General features: G+C 51.5%; 1 protein-coding gene across 5 annotated transcripts; it reads right to left on the bottom strand.

Moving 5' to 3' along the window:
- Positions 1-318: 318 nt before the first annotated feature.
- ANKRD35 (ankyrin repeat domain 35) lies at positions 319-16,964 on the bottom strand. Of its 5 annotated transcripts, none has more exons than XM_017345933.4 (14): positions 16,769-16,964; positions 11,449-11,579; positions 10,635-10,726; positions 10,212-10,276; positions 9,409-9,466; positions 9,144-9,214; positions 8,746-8,852; positions 7,752-7,936; positions 7,115-7,152; positions 4,952-6,961; positions 1,886-1,975; positions 1,617-1,682; positions 1,049-1,152; positions 319-503 (listed from the first exon to the last, which is right to left on the bottom strand). In XM_017345933.4, the coding sequence occupies exons 1-13, from the start codon at positions 16,805-16,807 to the stop codon at positions 1,090-1,092; spliced, it is 3,015 nt and encodes a 1,004-aa protein (XP_017201422.3). In that variant the 5' UTR covers positions 16,808-16,964; the 3' UTR covers positions 319-503; positions 1,049-1,089. The 5 variants fall into 5 exon arrangements, with proteins under 5 accessions (XP_017201422.3, XP_002715430.3, XP_089156169.1 ...); XM_002715384.6 differs by having other exon boundaries at positions 10,635-10,723; positions 16,769-16,936; XM_089300043.1 differs by having other exon boundaries at positions 10,635-10,723; positions 11,445-11,579; positions 16,769-16,888.
- Between the last annotated feature and the right edge of the window lie 3,066 nt (positions 16,965-20,030).

The raw sequence follows: 20,030 nt of genomic DNA, 5'->3' as shown, positions 1-20,030 counted from the left end.
ACTGCCACATGGGACACTTGCATCGCATACCTTAGTGCCTAGTTCAAGTCCTAGCTACTCCACTTCCAATACAGCTTCCTGATAATGTGCCTGGAAAGGCAGTGGGTGATGGCTCAGGTACTTGGCCTCCTCCATGTAGGAGACCCGGATGTAGTATCTGGCTCTGGGCTTCAGCTTGGCCCAGACCTGGTGAGTGAACATGAAATTGGAAGATCTCTTTCACACCCGAACTTTCAAGTAAACTTTTTTTAATCCTAAAAAAAATGGTCCCTCCCCCTGTTCCCTCTTTGATGGAAAAAATGATGACACCCAACACCATACTGCCTCCTGCTTTATTTGCTGTAGACTTGGTTGCCATCCACACCTCTGGTCTCCTCCATGCTGAGGAGTTTCTCAGGTTCTCAGGTTTAGGATCCGTGATGTCAGGTAAGGCCCCTCCTGCCTCCACAACCACACCTTGATGGAGCCTCCATCCACCACTGTGAGGGATGATGCTTTTATTCCTTGAAAGGAGAGATTCAAGGGTGAGATGCACACCTTCTACATCTTCAGTCTTCTCCACCCACATCAGTGTGCTGACAGGGACCTCACCAGTGTGGACTGGAAAAAACGTCACCTTCATAGGGGCAGGAGAAGACTGGGGGATAAGTGCTCTTGAAATAACTGGTGTGCAAGTGAAGGAGAGATTCTGGAATGCATGGAGTTCCACCTCGGGAGCAAGCTCACACCACCCTCCCACGGTCACTCGTCCTCCGGGGCATCCCGCTACTCTAGACCTGGAGAGCCACCCAATCCCGCTTTGCAGCCTCCAGCCCACAGGGCTTTAGTTTGCTTTAGTTTGCCTGCTCACTGATTCCTGACTCCGCCCAGTGATGCCTTATATTACCTCTCCTCGGTCGACTTCACTCAGATGCTCTGGGACCCAGAGGACTATCCAGTGTCCACTGTCACCGTGGTAAAAGGAGAGTCCAATTCCCCACTATAAGCCTGCTTTCCCAAGTCCTTTGTCCCAAGCTCCTTCCCTCATCACCTTCAACCCACAACTCACGGCACAGGCGTGTCTCTCTGAGGGCACACCAGGAGGCCACCTCACGCCTCTTGCATACTGAGGATTCGCAGCAGGATATTATAAACATCTTGTTCCATGTAGCCCTGACAGTGAAAGAAAAGAAATAAAAGGAGATGATGGAGAGAGAACAAGGGCAGACAGGTGAGAGAGCAATTCTGTGGCATAGGGGTAGCTATTTACCATGGACCCTCACCTACAGAATTTAACTTCTCCATGGTTCTTGCCCTGTCTTCCTAAGGAGGACAATGATGTTTTACTTCTCAGGGCTACTGTGAGAGTCACACCTCTGAATAAGGAGCAAAGCACCCGATACACCATAGGTGTTCCATTCTGTAGAACTAAAAAGTAGGGGCAAATACTGTGCCCCCAACACATAGTCAAACACAACCCGGCTTGATTTTACTGATGAGATCTAGAGACCAGACGGTGGGTGCAGCTCTCTGAGGAATGCCAAGCGTGTGCTTTACAAGTCAGATGAGGGACCCCCAAGGACCCCCTACCTCACCCACTCAGTGCTTTACCTGCCCCTAAACTCTGCCACGCTCACCTGAGCAGCATTCAGCAGATGATTTCTATAGGCTGAGATGATCTCTTCATGGTTCTTCTGGGAATCCTGAGAGTGAGAATCCAGGGGAGGTCACGTGCTCCGCTCACCCTTCCCAGTGGTCAGTCTTCCCAGGCCGGCGCCCTTCGCCCAGCCTGCACCACTGCCTGGCCAGGCCTCTGTACTTCTCAGAATTTCCCCCACACAGTCATCACTTCCACTGTCCACTTTCTTCTCTAGCCCTGTCCATTTCCCTGAGGGCCAAAACATACCTGCAGCTGCAGGGCAAGACGAGCCTTTTCTCCCCGAACTGCTAGCACTTCCTCCGAAAGCTGCTCCAGTTTCTTCAACAACTCCTTGATCTGAGTCCAAAAAAAAAAAAAAAAAAAAAAAAGGAACCAATGAGGCCCTATATTTCCCTCTAAACACCAGCCAGGGTCAAGGTCAGCTTCCTTTTATTAGGAATTTAACATATGCCAGATACTTTTACACATATTATCTCATTTAATGCTCAAAACAGCTTTTCTTCTGTGAAGAACACTTCTCTCTGTTATTATTCACCTTTTATAGATCAGAAGTCTGAGTTAAGTAGTTTGTCAAAATCATGTATACAATAAGTGATAAAGTAAATTTTGAACTAAAATCCCCTGGACTCCGCAGTCCATGCTCTTAACTCAGTACTGGATCCTGATTTACTTCTGGCTGCTGAGCACTAAGGGAAATGGAGAGGGCTGCTTGTGGCTGGTAAGGCAGAGGCACAAAGGTAGTCATGGTAAATCGCAATGGTAGGAGCAGTGCTGATGTGAGGAGTCAGACTGGCTAGTAGGCAGTCAGGTTGGTCCCCGGGGAAACAGAGTACAAAATGCTCACTTCCCCCAAAAGTCCTCTTTAGCAAGGTCAAAACTGCCTGCCTCACTCCTTGGGAGCTCCCAATTTTATCATGAGAATAGCAAGGGAGTGGGGATTCCAACCTTCTGAGCTCACAATTTACAATGAAAACAAGTTCCCTATCCTCTCCCACCCCACCCCCACCCCCAGCCTCTGATGGCATTTTTGTTTTATCCTGAGCAAGCCAGACAGGGCAAGTAAGATTACAGATCAGGTCTTTTGATGGGTTTTGCCCCACACTGCCTGCAGTGCCAGCATCCCGTATGGGCTGCACCCTGATGGGAGACCGGAAGAAGCTCCTGGCTTCCAATTGGCACAGCTCTGGCCATTGTGGCCATCTGGAGAATGAACCATCATGGCCATCTGGGGAGTGAACCAGCGGATGGAAAACCTCTCTCTCTCTCTCCCTCTCTCTCTCTCTCTCTGCCTCTGCCTCTCTGTAACTGTGCCTTTCAAATAAATAAAACACAAAAACTGGGGCTTAAGGATGTTGAAAAATTTGCCCAAGAACAATCAGTAAGTTTTGAAATGGAAACTGAAATTTAGACAGTCTTAAGTCCAGAGACTACTTTCTTAATCACTATACTACTTTTTTGCATTTTTATCTATTTCCTTTTTTCAAAAGATTTATTTATTTGAGAGGTTTTTTTTACAGGCAGAGTGGACAGTGAGAGAGAGACAGAGAGAAAGGTCCTTCTTTGCCATTGGTTCACCCTTCAATGGCCGCCACGGCTGGCGCACTGCAGCCAGTGCACTGAGCTGATCTGAAGCCAGGAGCCAGGTGCTGCTCCTGATCTCCCATGGGGTGCACAGCCCAAGCACTTGGGCCATCCTCCACTACCTTCCCAGCTGCATTGGCAGGAAACTGGATCAGAAGTAGAACAGCTGGGACTGGAATTGGCTTTCTGGATATTGGATGCAGAAGTCACAAATGGTGGCTTAACCTGCAGTGGCATAGCACCGGTCCCCCACTCCATTTTTCTACTTTGATCTTCCACACAACATAAGATCCCTCCTCTCTTTAATTAATACCACCTCACCCAAGTTGTTCCTCTGGAAAACATTCTGTTTTTAAATACTCTTAGTATATAAAATGTATCTACTTTATAGTTTTTAAATCATTCTAAATGTGATCATACAGTTTTTGTTTTTGATTTTTAAGATTTATCTATTTGGTTGAAAGGCAGAGTTACAGAGAGGTAGAGGCAGAAAGAGAGAAAGAGAGGTGCCTTCCATCCACTAGCCACTCCCCATATGGCTGCTGGAGCTGAGGTGATCTGGAGCCAGGGGCTTCCTCCAGGTCTCCCACATGGGTGCAGAGGCCCAAACAGCTGGGCTGTCTTCCACTGCTTTCCCAGGCCACAGCAGAGAGCTGGATCGAAGTCGAGCAGCCAAGACTCGCGCACTACAGTTGGTGGTTTTACCTACTATGTCACAGCGCCGGCCCCATATAGAGTTTTAATAATAAGTCTGAATTCATTTGCCTCACAGGCAGCTCTAGAACTTCTAAATCATTTGTAAATAAACAAAATGGATCTCATTTGAAGCACAAAGACTCACACTCACTTTTAGAACAAGCAGTATCTAACAGGAGTTTTCAAGCTTTTTTTTTTTTTTTTTTTTTTTTTTTTTTTTTTTTTGACAGGCAGAGTGGACAGTGAGAGAGACAGAGAGAGAAAGGTCTTCCTTTTTGACGTTGGTTCACCCCCCAATGGCCGCCGCAGCCGGCGCATCGCGCTGATCCGAAGGCAGGAGCCAGGTGCTTCTCCTGGTCTCCCATGCGGGTGCAGGGCCCAAGTACTTGGGCCATCTTCCACTGCCTTCCCGGGCCATAGCAGAGAGCTGGCCTGGAAGAGGGGCAACCCGGACAGAATCCGGTGCCCCGACTGGGACTAGAATCCGGTGTGCTGGCGCCGCAAGGCGGAGGATTAGCCTAGTGAGCCACGGCGCCGGCCTCAAGCTTTTTTTCTTTACATTGTTCCCCTCTTTGCCGAAGGAAACTTTTTTGCAGAGCCCACTCTGAAGCCGGAGGGGAGAGGGAAGGCTACAGCTGGCTCCACTGTCTTTTAACCCATCAGCCCCTGAGTCACCTCCCAAGAACCTCAGCAAAACCACAACTTCCCTTTATACTATTGGGCCTCTTCCCAGGTTAATGCTCAATTTCAGTCAAAACGCTGATAACCAGTGATGTTCCACGGACGGTGGCCCTGAGCGCAATGCTTCTGAACCCCGGGTCTCCAATTTTAGGACCTAAGCCCCCGGTCCCTCTTCTACTTATCCCCCCTCCCCTCAACCCCAGCTCCTCAGACCCAGAGCGTGGCATGGTGCCTGCGAATCACTGATGCTGTGCTGGGGGTATTAAGCCACGGTTCGCTGGATTCAGCTTAGCAACGCCCCAAACACGCAGAAACTTTCCCCCAAAGCTCCCCCGCGGCCTCGCAGCTGCTCACCTTGGCCTCCTTGTCCCGGCAAGCCCCAATGAGATGCTCCGTCTTCTCTTTGAGCAGCTCCGCTGTTTTCTCGAACTGCTCGGAGCGCCCGCGCATCTCGCTGGCCTGGCGCTCCTGCTCGGCTGCGCGCGCGGCCAGGTCCCCGCTCCTGCGGCGCTCCTCGGCCACCGCTTCCCGCAGCTGGCCCATTTCCCGGCAGGCGGTGTTATACTTTTCCAGCAGCACCTTCAGCTCCTGGCCCCAAGCCTGGGCCTGGGCCACGAGCGAACCCCGGGTTTTCTCGTGCTGCCGCAGGCTGGCCGCCTCGCGGGCCCGCAGCTCTGCCACCTCCTCCGTGGCTTGGTAGAGCAGCTGCTTCAGCTTCCCGATCTCCTGGCTCTTCCCGCTCATCGTGGCCTGGACAGCCCGCAGCTCCTCCTCCAGCTTCCCCAGGTCTTGCTCCAAAGCAGCCACTTGCGGGGGCGCGGGGGCCTTGGAGGAGGCATCCGGCTCCCCACCTGGGGACAGGGACCCACGCAGCTGCTGATTCTCCTTCTCCAGCCGAGCCAGCACCTGCTGGGCCTCCTTGTGCCTGTCCACCAGGGCACTGATGCAGGCTTGCAGCTCCTGCAGGGGCTCGGCCGCCATGCCCCCCGCGCTGCCCTTGCCCACTAGGTCTGGGGGCAGGCAGTCCCACAGCCCTCGGAGGCCACTGCTCTGGGAGGCCAGGCGCTTCCGCAGCTTCTCGGTGGCCTCCTTTTCCAAGGCCAGTTCATCGGTCAGCAGTCCCACACTCCGCCGCAGCTGCTGTAGCTGGACCTGTGCCTCCGGCTTGGGCACAAACTCGTGCTGGAGCCGCTGGCTCAGGGACTTCAGCTCGCCCTGCAAGCGCTGCCGCTCCCGCCCAAGCTCCCCCAGCTCCTCGAGCAAGTTGCTATTGCTCAGTCTCAGGGCTGACACCTCCTTCTCCAGCTGTGCCTTTGCCAGGCCTGCCCCTCCTGGGGACAGTTCTTCTCCTGGGGCCCCTAGAGGCTCTCCCTGGGCCCCGGGAGCCCTTTTCTCCTCTTCATTTTTTCTGCTGCTTCTTGGGGCTGCCTTTGGGGCTCCCTGTCTGGACTCCTGGGCAGGGATGCCAGGTTTCACCTGTAGCCCTGCATTTGCCCTATCCAGCCTCACCAGCACCTGCTCCAACCGGGCCTCCATCTTCTCCCAGGCAGCTGCTGCAGCCTCAGCCCTGGGAGTCCCCAGGCCTCCCTCCAAGATGGGTCTTGACAAAGCTCCCCTAGCTGCATCCTTCTCACGCCACACTGCAGCCAGTTCCTCTCTTAGTTGTAGCAGTAGCTGGGTCATGGCTGCTGTGCTCGTTGGTCCAGCCGTTGCACCTGCTGGGGCTTGGGCTGGAGCAGCTGGCATAGCATGCAGCTGGTCAGTAACATCAGGGCCAAGGATCTGTCCTCCATGGGCGGTCTGTCCCCCAGGGCCAAGGGTCTGTTCTGTGATTTTCCTGCTGGTCTCAGCCCCTGGGCTCTGGGATAGGCCCTGTTTTTCTGGTTGGGACCTTCCATGGACTTCATCCTGGATCTCTCCTGGAGCTGACTCCTCCCCTCTCTTGGGAGTGAATGTTGAGTTTGCTGAGGTTGCAGTCTGTTGCTGCTTCTTTAGCTTTTGTACACATTCAGCCAGGGAGTCCAGAGGACAACCCTGCTCCATACCATCACCTCCAGGCCGCACACCAGAGCCCTGCCCTTCCGGAGCTAAAAGCTCTGGGGCTAGGAGGAGCCCTAGCTGCTGCACCTGCTCTCGAATCTGGTTCTCCAGACCCAGGTAGGCTGCAGCTTGAGCCTTACACTCTTCTGTCTTCTGCACCAACTCCTGCTCCAATTGAGAAACTTTCCTCTGCTCCTCCTCATATTTGCACCTCCAGTCTTCCAAGCATAGGCCTTCATCCTCCTCTTCCTCCTGCTCCTCCTCAGGTTCTGCTCTCCATGGGCTTTTTGGTGGAGAACCCACCTGAGGCTCAGATGGAGAGGCCTAGGTCAAAAACAGAGCAGTGAAGTGAGGCCCTGCAGCTAATCCAGCCCCTGGAGGGCTTTTCTTCTCTCAGAATGTCTTCATGTCCCAAGGGTCACTGGGATAGCACAGGGTGGCTTAGGAGCAAAAGGGGGAAGGCACTTAGGGTCTTACCTGGGATACACCATCTGGGTGTTGAACTAGCTTCTGACCTGTAAGAAGGAAACATGAGGACAATGAGAGAGAAGACAGCATCCATGAACATCTAGCCCATGTCCTTGGACTTCCTCTGAGATGAGAGGCTCCTCAGTGGTGATAACCCTCACCACGTAGCTTCCTGATGCCAGCAGCTCCTTTTGTATAGTGGGTCTCTAACTACACAGCAGCTTTGCCTTCCTAGCCCAGAGAGTCATACTGGCCACCATTGCCAGGCACTGTCACAGGCATCAGGACCTCAGAGATGAGCAAAATCAAAGCAGCCTGTTATTCAAGGGGTTGACAGCCTAGTAGGGGAGAGCGAGATTGACAAGCAAGTCAGACAAACCTACGAACAACTGCAACCCATAAATGCTAGCAACAGCACTAGCAAGAGTTGCCCTCAGTGAGACAAGGCAGCATAAAGTAATTTTGTGAGCGTGTTTTTGGAAAGCTGGTCATCTCGTTCTAGCAGCAGTAAGTAAGTAAACCGTCAGCTGAAAGTGGCAATTGTTCGTCAGATGAATTGCTCCCGGGGGACCAAGTGGGATTCTAAGAAACCTCTTTGATTCTGCAGCCGTCAAAGAGAACCTCGAAATTACAAAAGAGCATTTACCTCCCCGCCGCCGCCGGTTCAGGGCCTGCCGGAGCAGCTTCCACAGCGCCTTGTCTTGTGTCCGCAGGGCATAGTGCAGGGCGTCACGCCCTGTGCTGTCCACGGCCCCGGCATCTGCCCCGTGGCTCAGGAGCAGCTCGGCCACCTCAGCACTGCCTTTCTCACAGGCCAGGATCAGAGCTGACCTGTGGGTTGAAACAAATCTGAGCAAAAGCTTTCTCCATTGAATCCAGGCATCCTCGTTCCAGAAATTCCATTCTTTCACAGGGGGGCGCTGTGGCGTGGTGGGCTAAGCCTCCGCCTGCAGCACCAACATCTCAAATGGGCGCCAGTTCATTTCCATGCTGCTCCTCTTCCGATCCAGCTCTCTTGCTAATGGCCTGGGAAAGCCGTGGAGGACGGCCCTAGTGCTTGGGTCCCTGCGCCCGCATGGGAGATCCAGAAGAAGTGCCCCACCTCTGTCTATAACTTTGCCTCTCAAATAAATAAATAAAAATTCTTAAAAAAAAAAAAAAAAAAGAAAAAAGAAATTCCATGCCCAGGGTAAGCATTCATTCAGTAGGGTCAGGAAAACAGACCACCACCAGCCAAGGAGAAAATATTAGACCAGATTGGAAATTTTCAAATGTTGTTCCTTAGAGCTGCAGCCTCAGAAAGCAAGGGACCAGTCAGAAGGGCTGCGTTTTTAGCTGCTCCATGTATTGAGGTTCTGCTTCTTCTTCTTCTTCTTCTTCTTCTTCTTTTTTTTTTTTTTAAAGGAAAAAAGGATCCTATTGGTTAGAAGAGCAGTAAAGTATGTCAATGAATGCAGAGGTGTTGATTCTACTTCTGGGGTCATCTCTACTAGGCAGGTGGTGGAGGCAGCACGCAGAGCACTATCAGGGAAAAAAGATTTCCAAGAACAGAGGCCAACCAGTGTCCTTCCCCAACACACACACACACTCTTGCCCACTGGCTCCTTTCTAGAGCAGTCAGGGAGGCGGGGAGCGCTCACTTGTCATCCTTGTCTGTGACGTTAACTCGGGCGCCTCTCTGCAGCAGCTGGGAGCAGATGGCCGCGTGACCGCCCAGCGACGCAATCATCAGGGGTGTGCGTCCATCCTGCGTCGATTGTAGAAAGGGGGTTCACGAGGAGCTAGGGACTAGACACCATCCTCCCACCTCCTCCCCTCCCCCACACCTCTCCAGAAAAATGTCCACATTCTGAGGCCAAACACTTCTTTGGGGGAGGGTTGGAAACTCTCCAGAAGAGAGGTTTAGCCTCTCTGTATGGAAAAAGAAGAGGGCCAGGAGAGAAGCTACAGGAGGGAGGCACTGTTCCACCCCGGATCACTGGACTCGGTCAGTGAGGCTGAGAGACAGCAGCAGCCCAGCTGTCCATCCAACACTCACGTTGTCCAACACGTCCAGGAAGGCTTCATGGTCACAGAGCAGGAGAACGCTTGAGGCACAGCCAGAGGAGGCTGGGGGAGAATTGAGGGGCGGGTGGGTTAAGGGGAAACATGAAGGACACCCCCTCAGACCATATGCCATCATCTCCGACCACTCCAGCCATTAGCTTCTTGGCTGACCTTCCCACCCAACGTTAGCCTCTCCTGCCCTTGCCCGCCCTGCGGTCGCTGAGGTCCTGTCCCCCATCCCAGCCCCTGGCACACACCTGCCCAGTGCAGGGGGCTGCGGTTTTCTGCATCCACAGCGTCTTCATTAGCACCGTGCTGTAAGTAGCCACAAATGGAAGCAGCATGGAATGTGGTGTTGAGGTCCTCGTCCCCCTCCCTCACTGGGTCACCCACTTCCATGGTAATGGGGGACGGGCGGAAGGGCTGCGGCTCTGGGCAAGGGCTAACTGCCAGGCAAGCCCAGCCCATTCCTGGCAAAGGAGAGGCAGCCTGGATTCTCAGCCCTGGTTCCTAAACCTAGGGCCTAAGAAAAATCAGATCATAGAGAAATAAAAATGTTAAGGCAAATAACCGAATCCTTCGCTGATACTCTAGGATCCTGATGGTAAAATTTGGAAAAGGTCAGGAAGAACAAAAGCTGGATAGCCAAGTGCCCAATGGCTTGTTAAGATAACTGTTTTTTTTTTTTAATTCCTAGAGATACATTTATAAACTGTCCACATGTCTTTTGATATGTATATATCTCTTGGTTACTAAACCAGGAGTTCCTCAAAAACAGAAGGGCTGCAGTTGAACTTGAAGCCCTCTGCCTTCCTTCCACCTGCCCGTCATCACAGCAGTGAGTCTCTGCATTGGCTCTGCAATGGAAGAGCTGACTAGTCCCTGGGAGCTGTGCTTGCTGCCCATGGCAGATGCTAAATAAATGAGTAAATGATTATCAACACTCTTATTGGGGCTGCTAGGGGCACACTTGACCATCTAGGATTTGTAACCACACAGTTAGGAGCCTCTGGGTCTACTTCGTCCCTTCACAGGAATAGTACCGGGGGGTCGCCCTCACCTGCAGTAGGACCTTGACACACTGCGGCTGGCAGGAGATGGTGGCCAAGTGCAGGGCGGTACTTCCTGGGAACAAAGACAGAGAGAGGAAGGGTGGGTGGCCCCACGCATGCTGATGACTCACAGGGAGGGGAGGTAAGAGACGCACAGATAATCAGAGGGAGATTAGAGAAAGAAGCTCTCAGCCACATGGGGCCAGAAAGTCCTGTTCCCCCAGCGCTGGGTACTCTGCTGGAGGTGGCAGGAGGTGAGGTGTCCCCAGTTTGCCAAGAGGTGAACCCCTCAGAACCATGCTGGGCAGAACTTACTGGGGAGAGAAGTTGGGGGCCACTGTTGTATGCTCCAGTAGGGCTCAGCATGAGCCCCCACCACTGCTATACAGGAACAGGTGGAGTCAGAGAGCCCAGCATGTGGCCCAACTCACCATCCTCATTTTTGCTGTTGATGTCAGCCCCGTTTGCAAGCAGTATAGTCAGACACTCCGTCAGGCCTTTGGAGGCTGCCAGATGAAACCTGCTGGAATCAAGGCAGAAGGATGAGGAGCTGGAGAATCTTAGCAAGCACTGCTCGCGACACTCCCTGCCCTAGACAATCTCAGTGCAGAGAGGGACATTTCCCCAGCCTGGCTTCCCGAGAAGGGGAAGGCACAGGGCCTGCAGCCTTAACATCAGAGGAAGCTGGAGGCAAAGACAGAAATAAGAGCGACAGGTCTCAAGGAGGGAGTCTCGGAGTATCATCGGGAGTATCATCGGGGTGTTCAGGAAACACAGAACCCTCAGTGGGAATGAGAGTCAGCAAGAGCAGAGCAGAGGGCTGCACAGGTAGAGGCAGAGGAGGAATAGTATTTCCTGTGTCCTAATCACTCCCTCTACCACTGTGACTACCACGGCTACCCTTTCATTTCTGAGTTCCCAAGCATACACACCTTCGTACTTGCGCAATCAAGAAATACTCTATTTTGCGTATGCATTAGTCTGCTGTTGGTCTAATGGGTTTTTGTCCTTTTTGAGTACTGCCATCAGTCTGGGTTGGGAGGTAGCTGGAGTTCAGGAACAAGATCTTCTTTCCTCACTTTGTTCAGCACTTCGTATATAGCAGAGGGTTATTGGTATGCTTGCTAATTTACATACTGAAAAGGGCTCAGAGGTTGCAGGTATTCCCTAGGCCTACATCCTTTTGGTGTTCAGGGCTTTCAGAGGGAACCATTCCAAGGGTTGGGGTCAGGAGGACTTACTTACGGGGACTGGCCGTTGGCGTCCAGCTTGGTGGGCCGGGCAGACTTCCTGGAGGCCAGAGCAGCCACGCGTCCCACGTCCCCCCGTTGCACTGCCTCCAGCAGCTTCTGGTCGCGACGGTTCCATCTCTCCACCTGGTCCCAGGCCAAACATTGTGTGAATACATAGCAAATAGGCATGGTTTGGAGAAAGAAAAGGTAGGATACCAACCGCGGTGCTGTGTGTGTGTGTGTGTGTGTGCACATCCCTGAGGGTTTTTCACTGTCCCATCAGTCACTCAGTCAGGATCACTTAGACCTTTCTGGGTGGGCCACCCAGAATATTAGACAACTCATACGCTACCAAGAGCCAAAAAGTGCCTGGACTACTGAATGAGAAATAATTTATGAGCGCTGAATGGATCGTATTTGGAATATCTTTTTATCATCATTATGATTATAGCTGTTGAGTCCCTGACCTCGGAGCAGTCCTAGCCAGGACGCCTTTCCCTTTTGCTCTCTAGGTCTTGCTGGAGCAAACTCAACCAACTTGACCTGCTCCTGATCGGGCCCACACTGCCTCCCACCAGGCCCTGCTGCTGTGCTTTCGGTCTTCAGTCAACTGAGGAGTAAATGAAGGCCCGTGGCTGTAAGTCACAGCTAGGAGTGACTTAAAGTATGTACTACCCATTGGCTTTGGGCTCCAAAGTTGGGAGGGGAGGTACAGAGAGTTTCAGTTTTTCTATATCACGCCCTTAGCTAATCTCTCTTCCTCTTCCATGGCAAAAGACAGGTCTCTAGCTACGCTTGAGGAAGCTGCAAAAGACAGTTCACTTCCTGCACCTCTCCTCCCTCCCAGTGTCCCTGGCGGGGAGCAGCTGTCCCAGACAACAGCCACACCTGGGCATGCATTGTTCTATCATCCAGCTTGAGTTTTGCGGGTGTGTGTTGGGGGGAGTAATTACGATAATTAAAGCATTATAGGCTGTCAAAGAGGGAGAGCTGTGTTAAAAACAAAAAACACATCAGGGCTGGAAGCACAGACAAAGCCTAGTCTGGCCCAGAGAGGGAGAAGGAAAGAAGCGGTGGCTGTAGAGATCTGCGTGTGATGAAAGGGGCCTCGCTGAGCGCCCTGCCAGCCGGTCTGAGTCTGAGACCTGGTTCTGCTCCATTCTCCGCCATGTGACCTACCGTAGGCCTTAAACACCTCTACACTGTTTCCTCCTCTATAAAGTGTGGGTAGTAATAACTACCTCATCACGCTGTGAGCATTCAACAAGCTTATGTGCATAAAATCTTGTTGTAAACTGGCATCCTTGTAACCAAACAGGAAGCAGTGGTAGACTGGGGGGGGGGGGGCACATTCCATTTTATGAGGTCGAATCTCAACAAGAAAGAGGATATAGGAGGTGAAGAAAAACAGGGTCTGTGGAAGCCCCATAACTCATTTTCAAATATTGTTTACATAGCCAGGACAAATTATTAAGCAACAACAAGAAAGATTTAAATGCCCAGCCATAAAATTATCTGGGGCAGATGGATCCTGAGATAATACCCCTGTATGGCAACTGTAACCCCTCGGAGCCTGCTCAAGTGTTATTTTGATTAACCTCGCAAGATCCCTGGAAAGTAGTCATGACTTTATAACTTATTTTATTTCTTTGGCAGAAGAAGAAATGGAAGCACACTGAAGTTAGTAGGAGCAGACAAGAGTGACAAAACCGAGATCAGAACCCAGGCCATCTGTTGCCCCAGTCCTCATTTCACTGCCACAGCACACTACTGCAGAGCTGCAGGAGAGTTTTACTTACTTCCAGATAAACAGTCTCAGGTTGCCTCCAAGGCAAAACCACCCACCTTCAGATGCTACTCTGCACTGAGAAGAATCGCCAAAGGTTAGTTCTCAAAGGACAAAATAAGCGAAATGACTCCTCCACATACCGGCAGACTCTGACATGTAAGAACACTCTCCATTGCTCCCTGGTGACTAGATTACCCCCAGGAAAAGCAGAGAACCGGAACAATGCCTTCAGCGAAGAGCAATGACCTCAATCTGAAGTTCTCTGTGTGAAATCTTGATGAATGAAAGTTAGGCATGTGAGGATTTCTTTGAATTTCAGCTTCCTAATGACGTAACAAGCAGATAGCTCCATGTCCATAATAAGTGTACAATAAATGTTAGCTCTAATCCCCTCCTTCCTGCCTTTGCTGGGCATATTTTGGATGTTCCTGGGTTCAGAATTCTCCAGACAAGGGAGTGGAAGGCAGGGATCTTGCTCACATCAAGAATATCAGCCAGGCTGTAGCAATGTGGATCCTTTTCTTTCCAACTAGATATCTAAATCCATGCAATTTACTCCCTATAATCTCATTATACTAAGAGGAGTTTAGAAGGGCTGTGAAGGCCTCAAACTTAAACTCTGCAGAACTGGAGAAAAGCAGCATTGAGGGATGCTTCCGGATTCCAAGACCCAGTCCACGCTCACCCCAGCTCCTTGGAAAGGAGGCACTGAATCATGACTGTAATCTCAAAAAAAAAAGAAAAGAAAAGAAAAAAGATTAAGTTTTGCATTCCTATAACCAAGATTAGGGGACATTGTAGAATTAATTGTACCCTCTCATTATCTCTCCCTCTCTGTGTATTCATAAGAATCCTATCAAGATAGAAGAACAACAGATAAAGTGACTTCCGCTGCTGTAGGACAAATGAATGGATAAGGAATGGCTGCCCTGCAGGAACCAGGTCCTGGTTGTCAACATATTAAATGCAACAGGCAGGGCTGGCATTGTGGTGTACTGGGTTAAGCTACTGCCTGTGATGCGGGCATCCCAAATGGGTGTTGGTTGAGTCCTGGCTGCTCTACTTCCGATACAGCTCCTTGCTAATGGATCTGGGAAAGCAAGAGAAGCAGCAGAAGATGGTTCAAGTCCTTAGGCCCTTGCACCTACACGGGAGACCTGGATGAAGCTCCTTCGGCCTGGCCCAGCTCCAGCTGTTGCAGCCATTTGGGGAGTGAAATAGCAGATGGAAGATCTCTCTCTCTCTCTTTCAAATAAATAAAATAAATCTTTAAAAAATTTTTAAAAAAAAATGCAAGACATTCCTCTAAGCTGATCCACTGCCAACAGTTGGGAGTGATTTTCTAGTCTGCTCCCTAGCTAGAGGAGACTCATACGTAAGACACCCTCAAAAAAATCTTCTAGGTGAGTAAAATAAAGTGAGAATACAGGAGCTGAGCATTTGTTTGGTTTTGTTGAACTTCCTATATCCTGGATGACTTAGATAAGTTTTAAAATGATCACTGATTTTTCAATCCTTACCCTTGACTGAGGGTTTAAGGCTCTGGCCCTCGACCCAGGGGTGTGAGTGGGGATGAAACGAGGCAATCTTCCGGTAGGACTGGAAAGCCAGGCTGTTGGGGCAGCCAGGAAGGCTGTCACACTATTCCTCTGACAAGTGGGGCCCAGAGTGGTTAGCCACCCAAAGGAGTGAAGGAATTTATCGTAAGTATGGGGAAGCTTCATGAGGAAACAATTTGCCGTTGAGCTGACCTATTTTCAAACCTTCTGGAACCTCAGGCTGACTGAGGCAATAATTTTCTTTCCAGCTAGATAGTTCTAATTCCATCCAACTTCCTATAATCTCATTATAGCAAGCTTGTTAGACCAAGAGTTTAGGATGGCTGGACATGCCTCCTGGCCAATGCTCTGCAGAGCTGAGTTTAGAAGGGCAGAGGCATGGCTCCACATTCTCAGAGCCAGCCCACTGCCTACTCCAGCACCCTGGAAGGAAGGCACTCCTCATGGATTGGAGGATTAGCAATGGGTTGCCCATTCTAAACAGCAGGCAGATTCCACAAAGCTGAAAGGGAAAGACAATCTTGAGGGCTTTGAGCAACTAGCGAGAAGTCTCTATAAATAAGAAGATTGTGATGAGTCTGTCCAGCCTCCGTTGCTGGTCCCTGTAATAGGTAGTATTCAGTCCCTTCTTGACTGGTTGATCAGTGTGTGGAAAGTAGGTGGAGAAGCAGACGTAAGTGGGACAAGGACAGGCCTCAACAGAGTTCCTTCTCTTGCCTCATAGCTTTCCTCCAGGTTTCTATGTCCTGCCCTTGCAGAGTGAGCTGAGAATGTCTCATATTTGCTTAGGGATGACACCACGAAGTCGAGTTAGCAAAGCAATATTACTACAAACAGCTGGCTAGTTCATTTCTAAAATGACCTATTATCCCAATGTTCACAGAAATGTCCACCCCCAGATACGGGCTATCTTTGTAGGAGACCTTTAGAGAAAAGGAAGATAGAGCCTCCCTGTGCCACCGCCTCTGTGATCCCCCTGGGTTTTGTTCCGAGAGCAGTAGAGTGACTTCCACTGGGAACTTGCAGAGTAAGTCCACACTATCCTCTTCTCTCATCACTTTTCCCCAATTCAATCAAAAGAAGCAGAGAATACAAGCACTAAACGAGGAGGTGGGGGTTCAGGGTAAAGGAAGCAGTGAGGAAGAAGCAGGCAGAAGGCCTCAACTGGCCCCAGAACCAGTCTGATGACTGAACACTGCAGTGAACTGGCTGGGGTGGATTCTGCAGACAACTCACCCAGTTCCTTGGGGAGCAGCCAGGCAACTGTGCGTCCTCTGGCAGCGCCTGTCGGGCTGGCCAGACTGCAAGATTAACCCCCCAGTGAGCAGGCAGAAGGAGGTCCAGGCGAGAGAGCGAAAGTGGGGCTGCGTGACCGCTGGGCAGAGGGACCGGCAGACTGGGGAGGCCGGAAGGCTGTGCTTGTGGGAGCACCAACTGAGAAGTGACTTGGGGAGATGTCTGTGGGTTAACAGTGCTGGTGCGTGGGGAAGGATGGAGGCAAGGCCAGGGGAAGGCAGGGCTGGGAGGACTTGTTGGGCTGACAGGAAACAGAAAGGATGCGGTCCTATGGGAAGGAAAGATTGTGGGAATAGATGGGTAGATTAGAACTTGGGAGTGGGCAGGGGCTGGGGAAGACGCCTGTGGGGTGGCTTAACAATGGGAGACTGAGAAGACCTAGACGACAGGGCCTTGGGGAGGGGTCAGAGCTGTAGAAAACAGCCCAAAAGTTGAAGTGTTGATGCCAGGGAGCTAAGGAAGCCAAAAGAAAGATCCTTGTGGAGGCCAGAGGCTAGTAGGCAAGTCAGAGGCTGGGGGGCAGGTTATGGTCAACTTTAGCAAAGCTGGTGGGCTGCAGTGCGGGGACGGAAGCTTCGGAAAGACCGACAGAGAAAAGGCGATAGTGCATGAAGGTGGGACTCAGGACTGTCACCACAGAGCTTGAACCCCATTGCCGTCCCCGGCATCCCATATATTTTAACACCTACCGCCACTTGTGAGCTGGAGCAAGAGAAGATGCGCTTCATGGCCGGGGTCAAGGCCACGGGGGGACGGGGACGCGCGGAGAGAGCCGGGCCACAGGTTCCCAAACCCACTTGCACCGCTGCGGCTGTGTAAGAAGCAACTGTCAAAAAGCCGAGCCGACCCCGCCCCCAGGCCCCGCCCTCGAGCCCGGCCTGCTCAATCGGAGAGGAGAGTCCGAGGGCTGGGCTTAAAGTTCCGCCCTCTCACGCCCCTGCAGGAGCAGAAAGCCCGCAGTCTCCGGCTGCGACAGGGGCTCGGTCCCAAACCTCGCCCTCCCGTCTGAACCCGCCCCCGGCTCTCTCAGGGAAGACCGCCGGCGGGCTCCGGCCGAAGCCCGTCCTCCGGCCGCTGTGCCAGGCGGCGGCTCCGCCCCGAACCCCGCCTCAGCCCCGCCCCTCCGCGCGCCAGCGCGGGAAACGGCCTGGAATCTTCACCAACTGTCGCTTTTAACCGCCAGCGACCGCGCTTACACTATGCAGAGGCCAATTCAGTTACCGCTGCTTCTTCCCCGACCCTGTTCCCCGGGCCGCGACCCAAGCACAAAACGATTTTGAAGAGCGCGGTCTGGAAACGGGAGGAGACTGTAGGGCCAAACAGAGCGGCAACCGGGGACAAAACCTGAGGAAGGGAGATTGACTTTTACACTTCTTAACACATCGCTGAGTTAGAAAAGGGCAACGGGGAGGGGGACGTGAGCATTTTTAAGATTACCCCCTGGGTGGGAGAGAGGGGCCAGCGCTGTGACGTAGAGGGTAAAGCGGCCGCCTGCAGTGCCGGCATCCCTTATAGACACGGGTTCGAGTCCCGGCTGTTCCACTTCCGATCCCGCTCTCTGCTATGGCCTGGGAAAGCAGTAGAAGATGGCCCAAGTCTTTGGGCTCCCGCACCCACCCATGTAGGAGACCTGGAAAAAGCTCCTGGCTCCTTCCTTCAGCTCAGCTCAGCTCTGGGCATTAAGGCCATTTGGGGAGTGAAACAGCAGATCTCTCTCTCTCTGACTCTGCTTCTGTAACTCTGCCTTTCAAACAAATCTTAAAAAAAAAAACAAAAAAAAAAAAAAAACAAAACAAAACAAAAAAACCTCATTCCTAGCTCCAGTGTTCTGTTAACTCAAATTCTCATTTTTTTAAAAAATAATTTATTTATTTGAAAGAGTTACACAGAGGGAGAAGGAGAGGCAGAGAGAGAGAGAGCTCTTCCATTTGTTGATTCACTCCCCAGATGGCCACAACAGCCAGAGCTGCTCGATCTGAAGCCGGGAGCCAGGAGCTTCTTCCAGGTCTCCCACGCAGGTTCAGGGGCTCAAGGACTTGGGCCATCTTCTGCTGCTTTCCCAGGCCATAGCAGAGCTGGATCGGAAGTGGAGCAGCCACCCGTTTGGGATGCTGGCACTGCAGGCGGCGGCTTTACCTGCCATGCCACAGCCCCAGCCCCCTCAGTCATTCTCGCTTGAACTGCCAACAGTCATAGCCGCCTGGTCTTTCCATCTGTCCTTTCTCTTCCCCATGCCCTGAAGAGCCCGCTAGAATGTATATGCAAATCTACAGGATAAAGTCCAAAGTTCTTAATGAGTTTCCAGGCCCAAAACCTCCTTAAAGAGGAGCTGGAGCCTGTCTGCTTTCTCAGTCTCATCTGAATTCCCTACGCAGTTGGCGATCAATCCTCGCTGGAATGCTTCCTCTCACATTTGGAGGCCCAGGCCAAGTTTTTTTTTTTTTTTCTGTAGTTTTCCATACAGCTCTGCCCAACAAAGTGTACCCCTCGTGTGTGACACACTCCTAGTAGTTAGGGCTGCACAGCATTCGCTCTGCGTCTCTGCCACTGTCTACATGTCTGTTTCCACTACTAGACTGGGCTCTTTAAGGTAGGACTTGTATTAGGAGCTTCATGTCTGAGAAAGGAAGCAAGGAAGGGCAAGTGGGGGCGGGAGGCTTGGATGAACCAGTCCTCAGTTAAGTCCCCCTCCATTTGGGGGCTGCCTGGGAGTAAACTGGTTAGGGAAGTGTGTTAACCTAAGTATGGCCTCAGCTCAGTCGCAAAAACAATGCACTCCATAAAGGCTCATATAGCCTGTGAAGGACGCCGAGGGCTACCACGGGCCCTTGCCTGTCACAGAACAACTCCCCAGCATGACACAGAATGGTGTCCCTACCTAGAAGGCCAGACAAGCCACTATTCTGTTAGGCAACAGAGATGTGGCCCCTGCATTACTGTGGCTTAAGCGCACAGCTTCCTTGGGGATGCTAGAGGAACCCTGGGTATGTAAAGACATCAGGTTTGATTTCCATCATTAGAACTTTGATCAGCAAGTTATCATCTTAGAGGGTTCAAGAACTTATTTAAAAGTGGATGAGGCAGGGCTGGCGCCGCGGCTCACTAGGCTAATCCTCCGCCTTGCGGCACCAGCACACCGGGTTCTAGTCCCAGTGGGGGCGCCGGATTCTGTCCCGGTTGCCCCCCTTCCAGGCCAGCTCTCTGCTGTGGCCAGGGAGTGCAGTGCAGGATGGCCCAATTGCTTGGGCCCTGCACCCCATGGGGGACCAGGATAAGTACCTGGCTCCTGCCATCAGATCAGTGCCAATGGCAAAAGAAGACCTTTCTCTCTGTCTCTCTCTCACTGTCCACTCTGCCTGTCAAAAAATAAAAAAATAAAATAAAAAAAGTGGATGAGGCATAGGATAAGATCTGGTGGAAAGAGACAATAGCATATTAAGAAATAAAGCTTCAGAGTCTAGGAGATGGGTCACCGGAACAGGAACACCACTGCTGCTTCAATATGCCTTCTCACTGAATCCTCACAGCACATGGGAAATCATTTTATAGCAAAATATTTCTATAATACTATTTACCATTCGGTGAGCATTTACTAAATGCTTATTTTCCTCGGATGGTCTCATTTAGTCCCCCAAGCCCTAATAGGTTTAAAGATGAAAAAGCCTTGTTAAGTGGTATATAGCTTGATTTAAGCCCAAATCTGTCTTCATTATTAGCTACTGGATGGTGGTATATTTTCACCTGCGCCTCAGGGAAGTTATGGGTTGCTGTCTATCGGCTCCCCAAATCTATATACTTTACACTCTGTAGTCACTTACAAAGGTGAGAATTGGGACCAGCGTTGGGGCACAGTGAGTTAAGCCACAGCTTGCAATGCCAGCATTTCATATGAGTGGAGGTTCAAGTCCTGGCTACTCCACTTCAGATCCAGCTCCCTGCTAATGTACCTAG

The sequence above is a fragment of the Oryctolagus cuniculus genome, chromosome 7 (assembly GCF_051225735.1).
Source record: "Oryctolagus cuniculus isolate XC-2025 breed Fujian yellow rabbit chromosome 7, ASM5122573v1, whole genome shotgun sequence".
Lineage (NCBI taxonomy): Eukaryota > Metazoa > Chordata > Mammalia > Lagomorpha > Leporidae > Oryctolagus > Oryctolagus cuniculus.
Note: the sequence above shows the minus strand (reverse complement) of the source record. Positions and strands in the feature narration are given on the sequence as shown.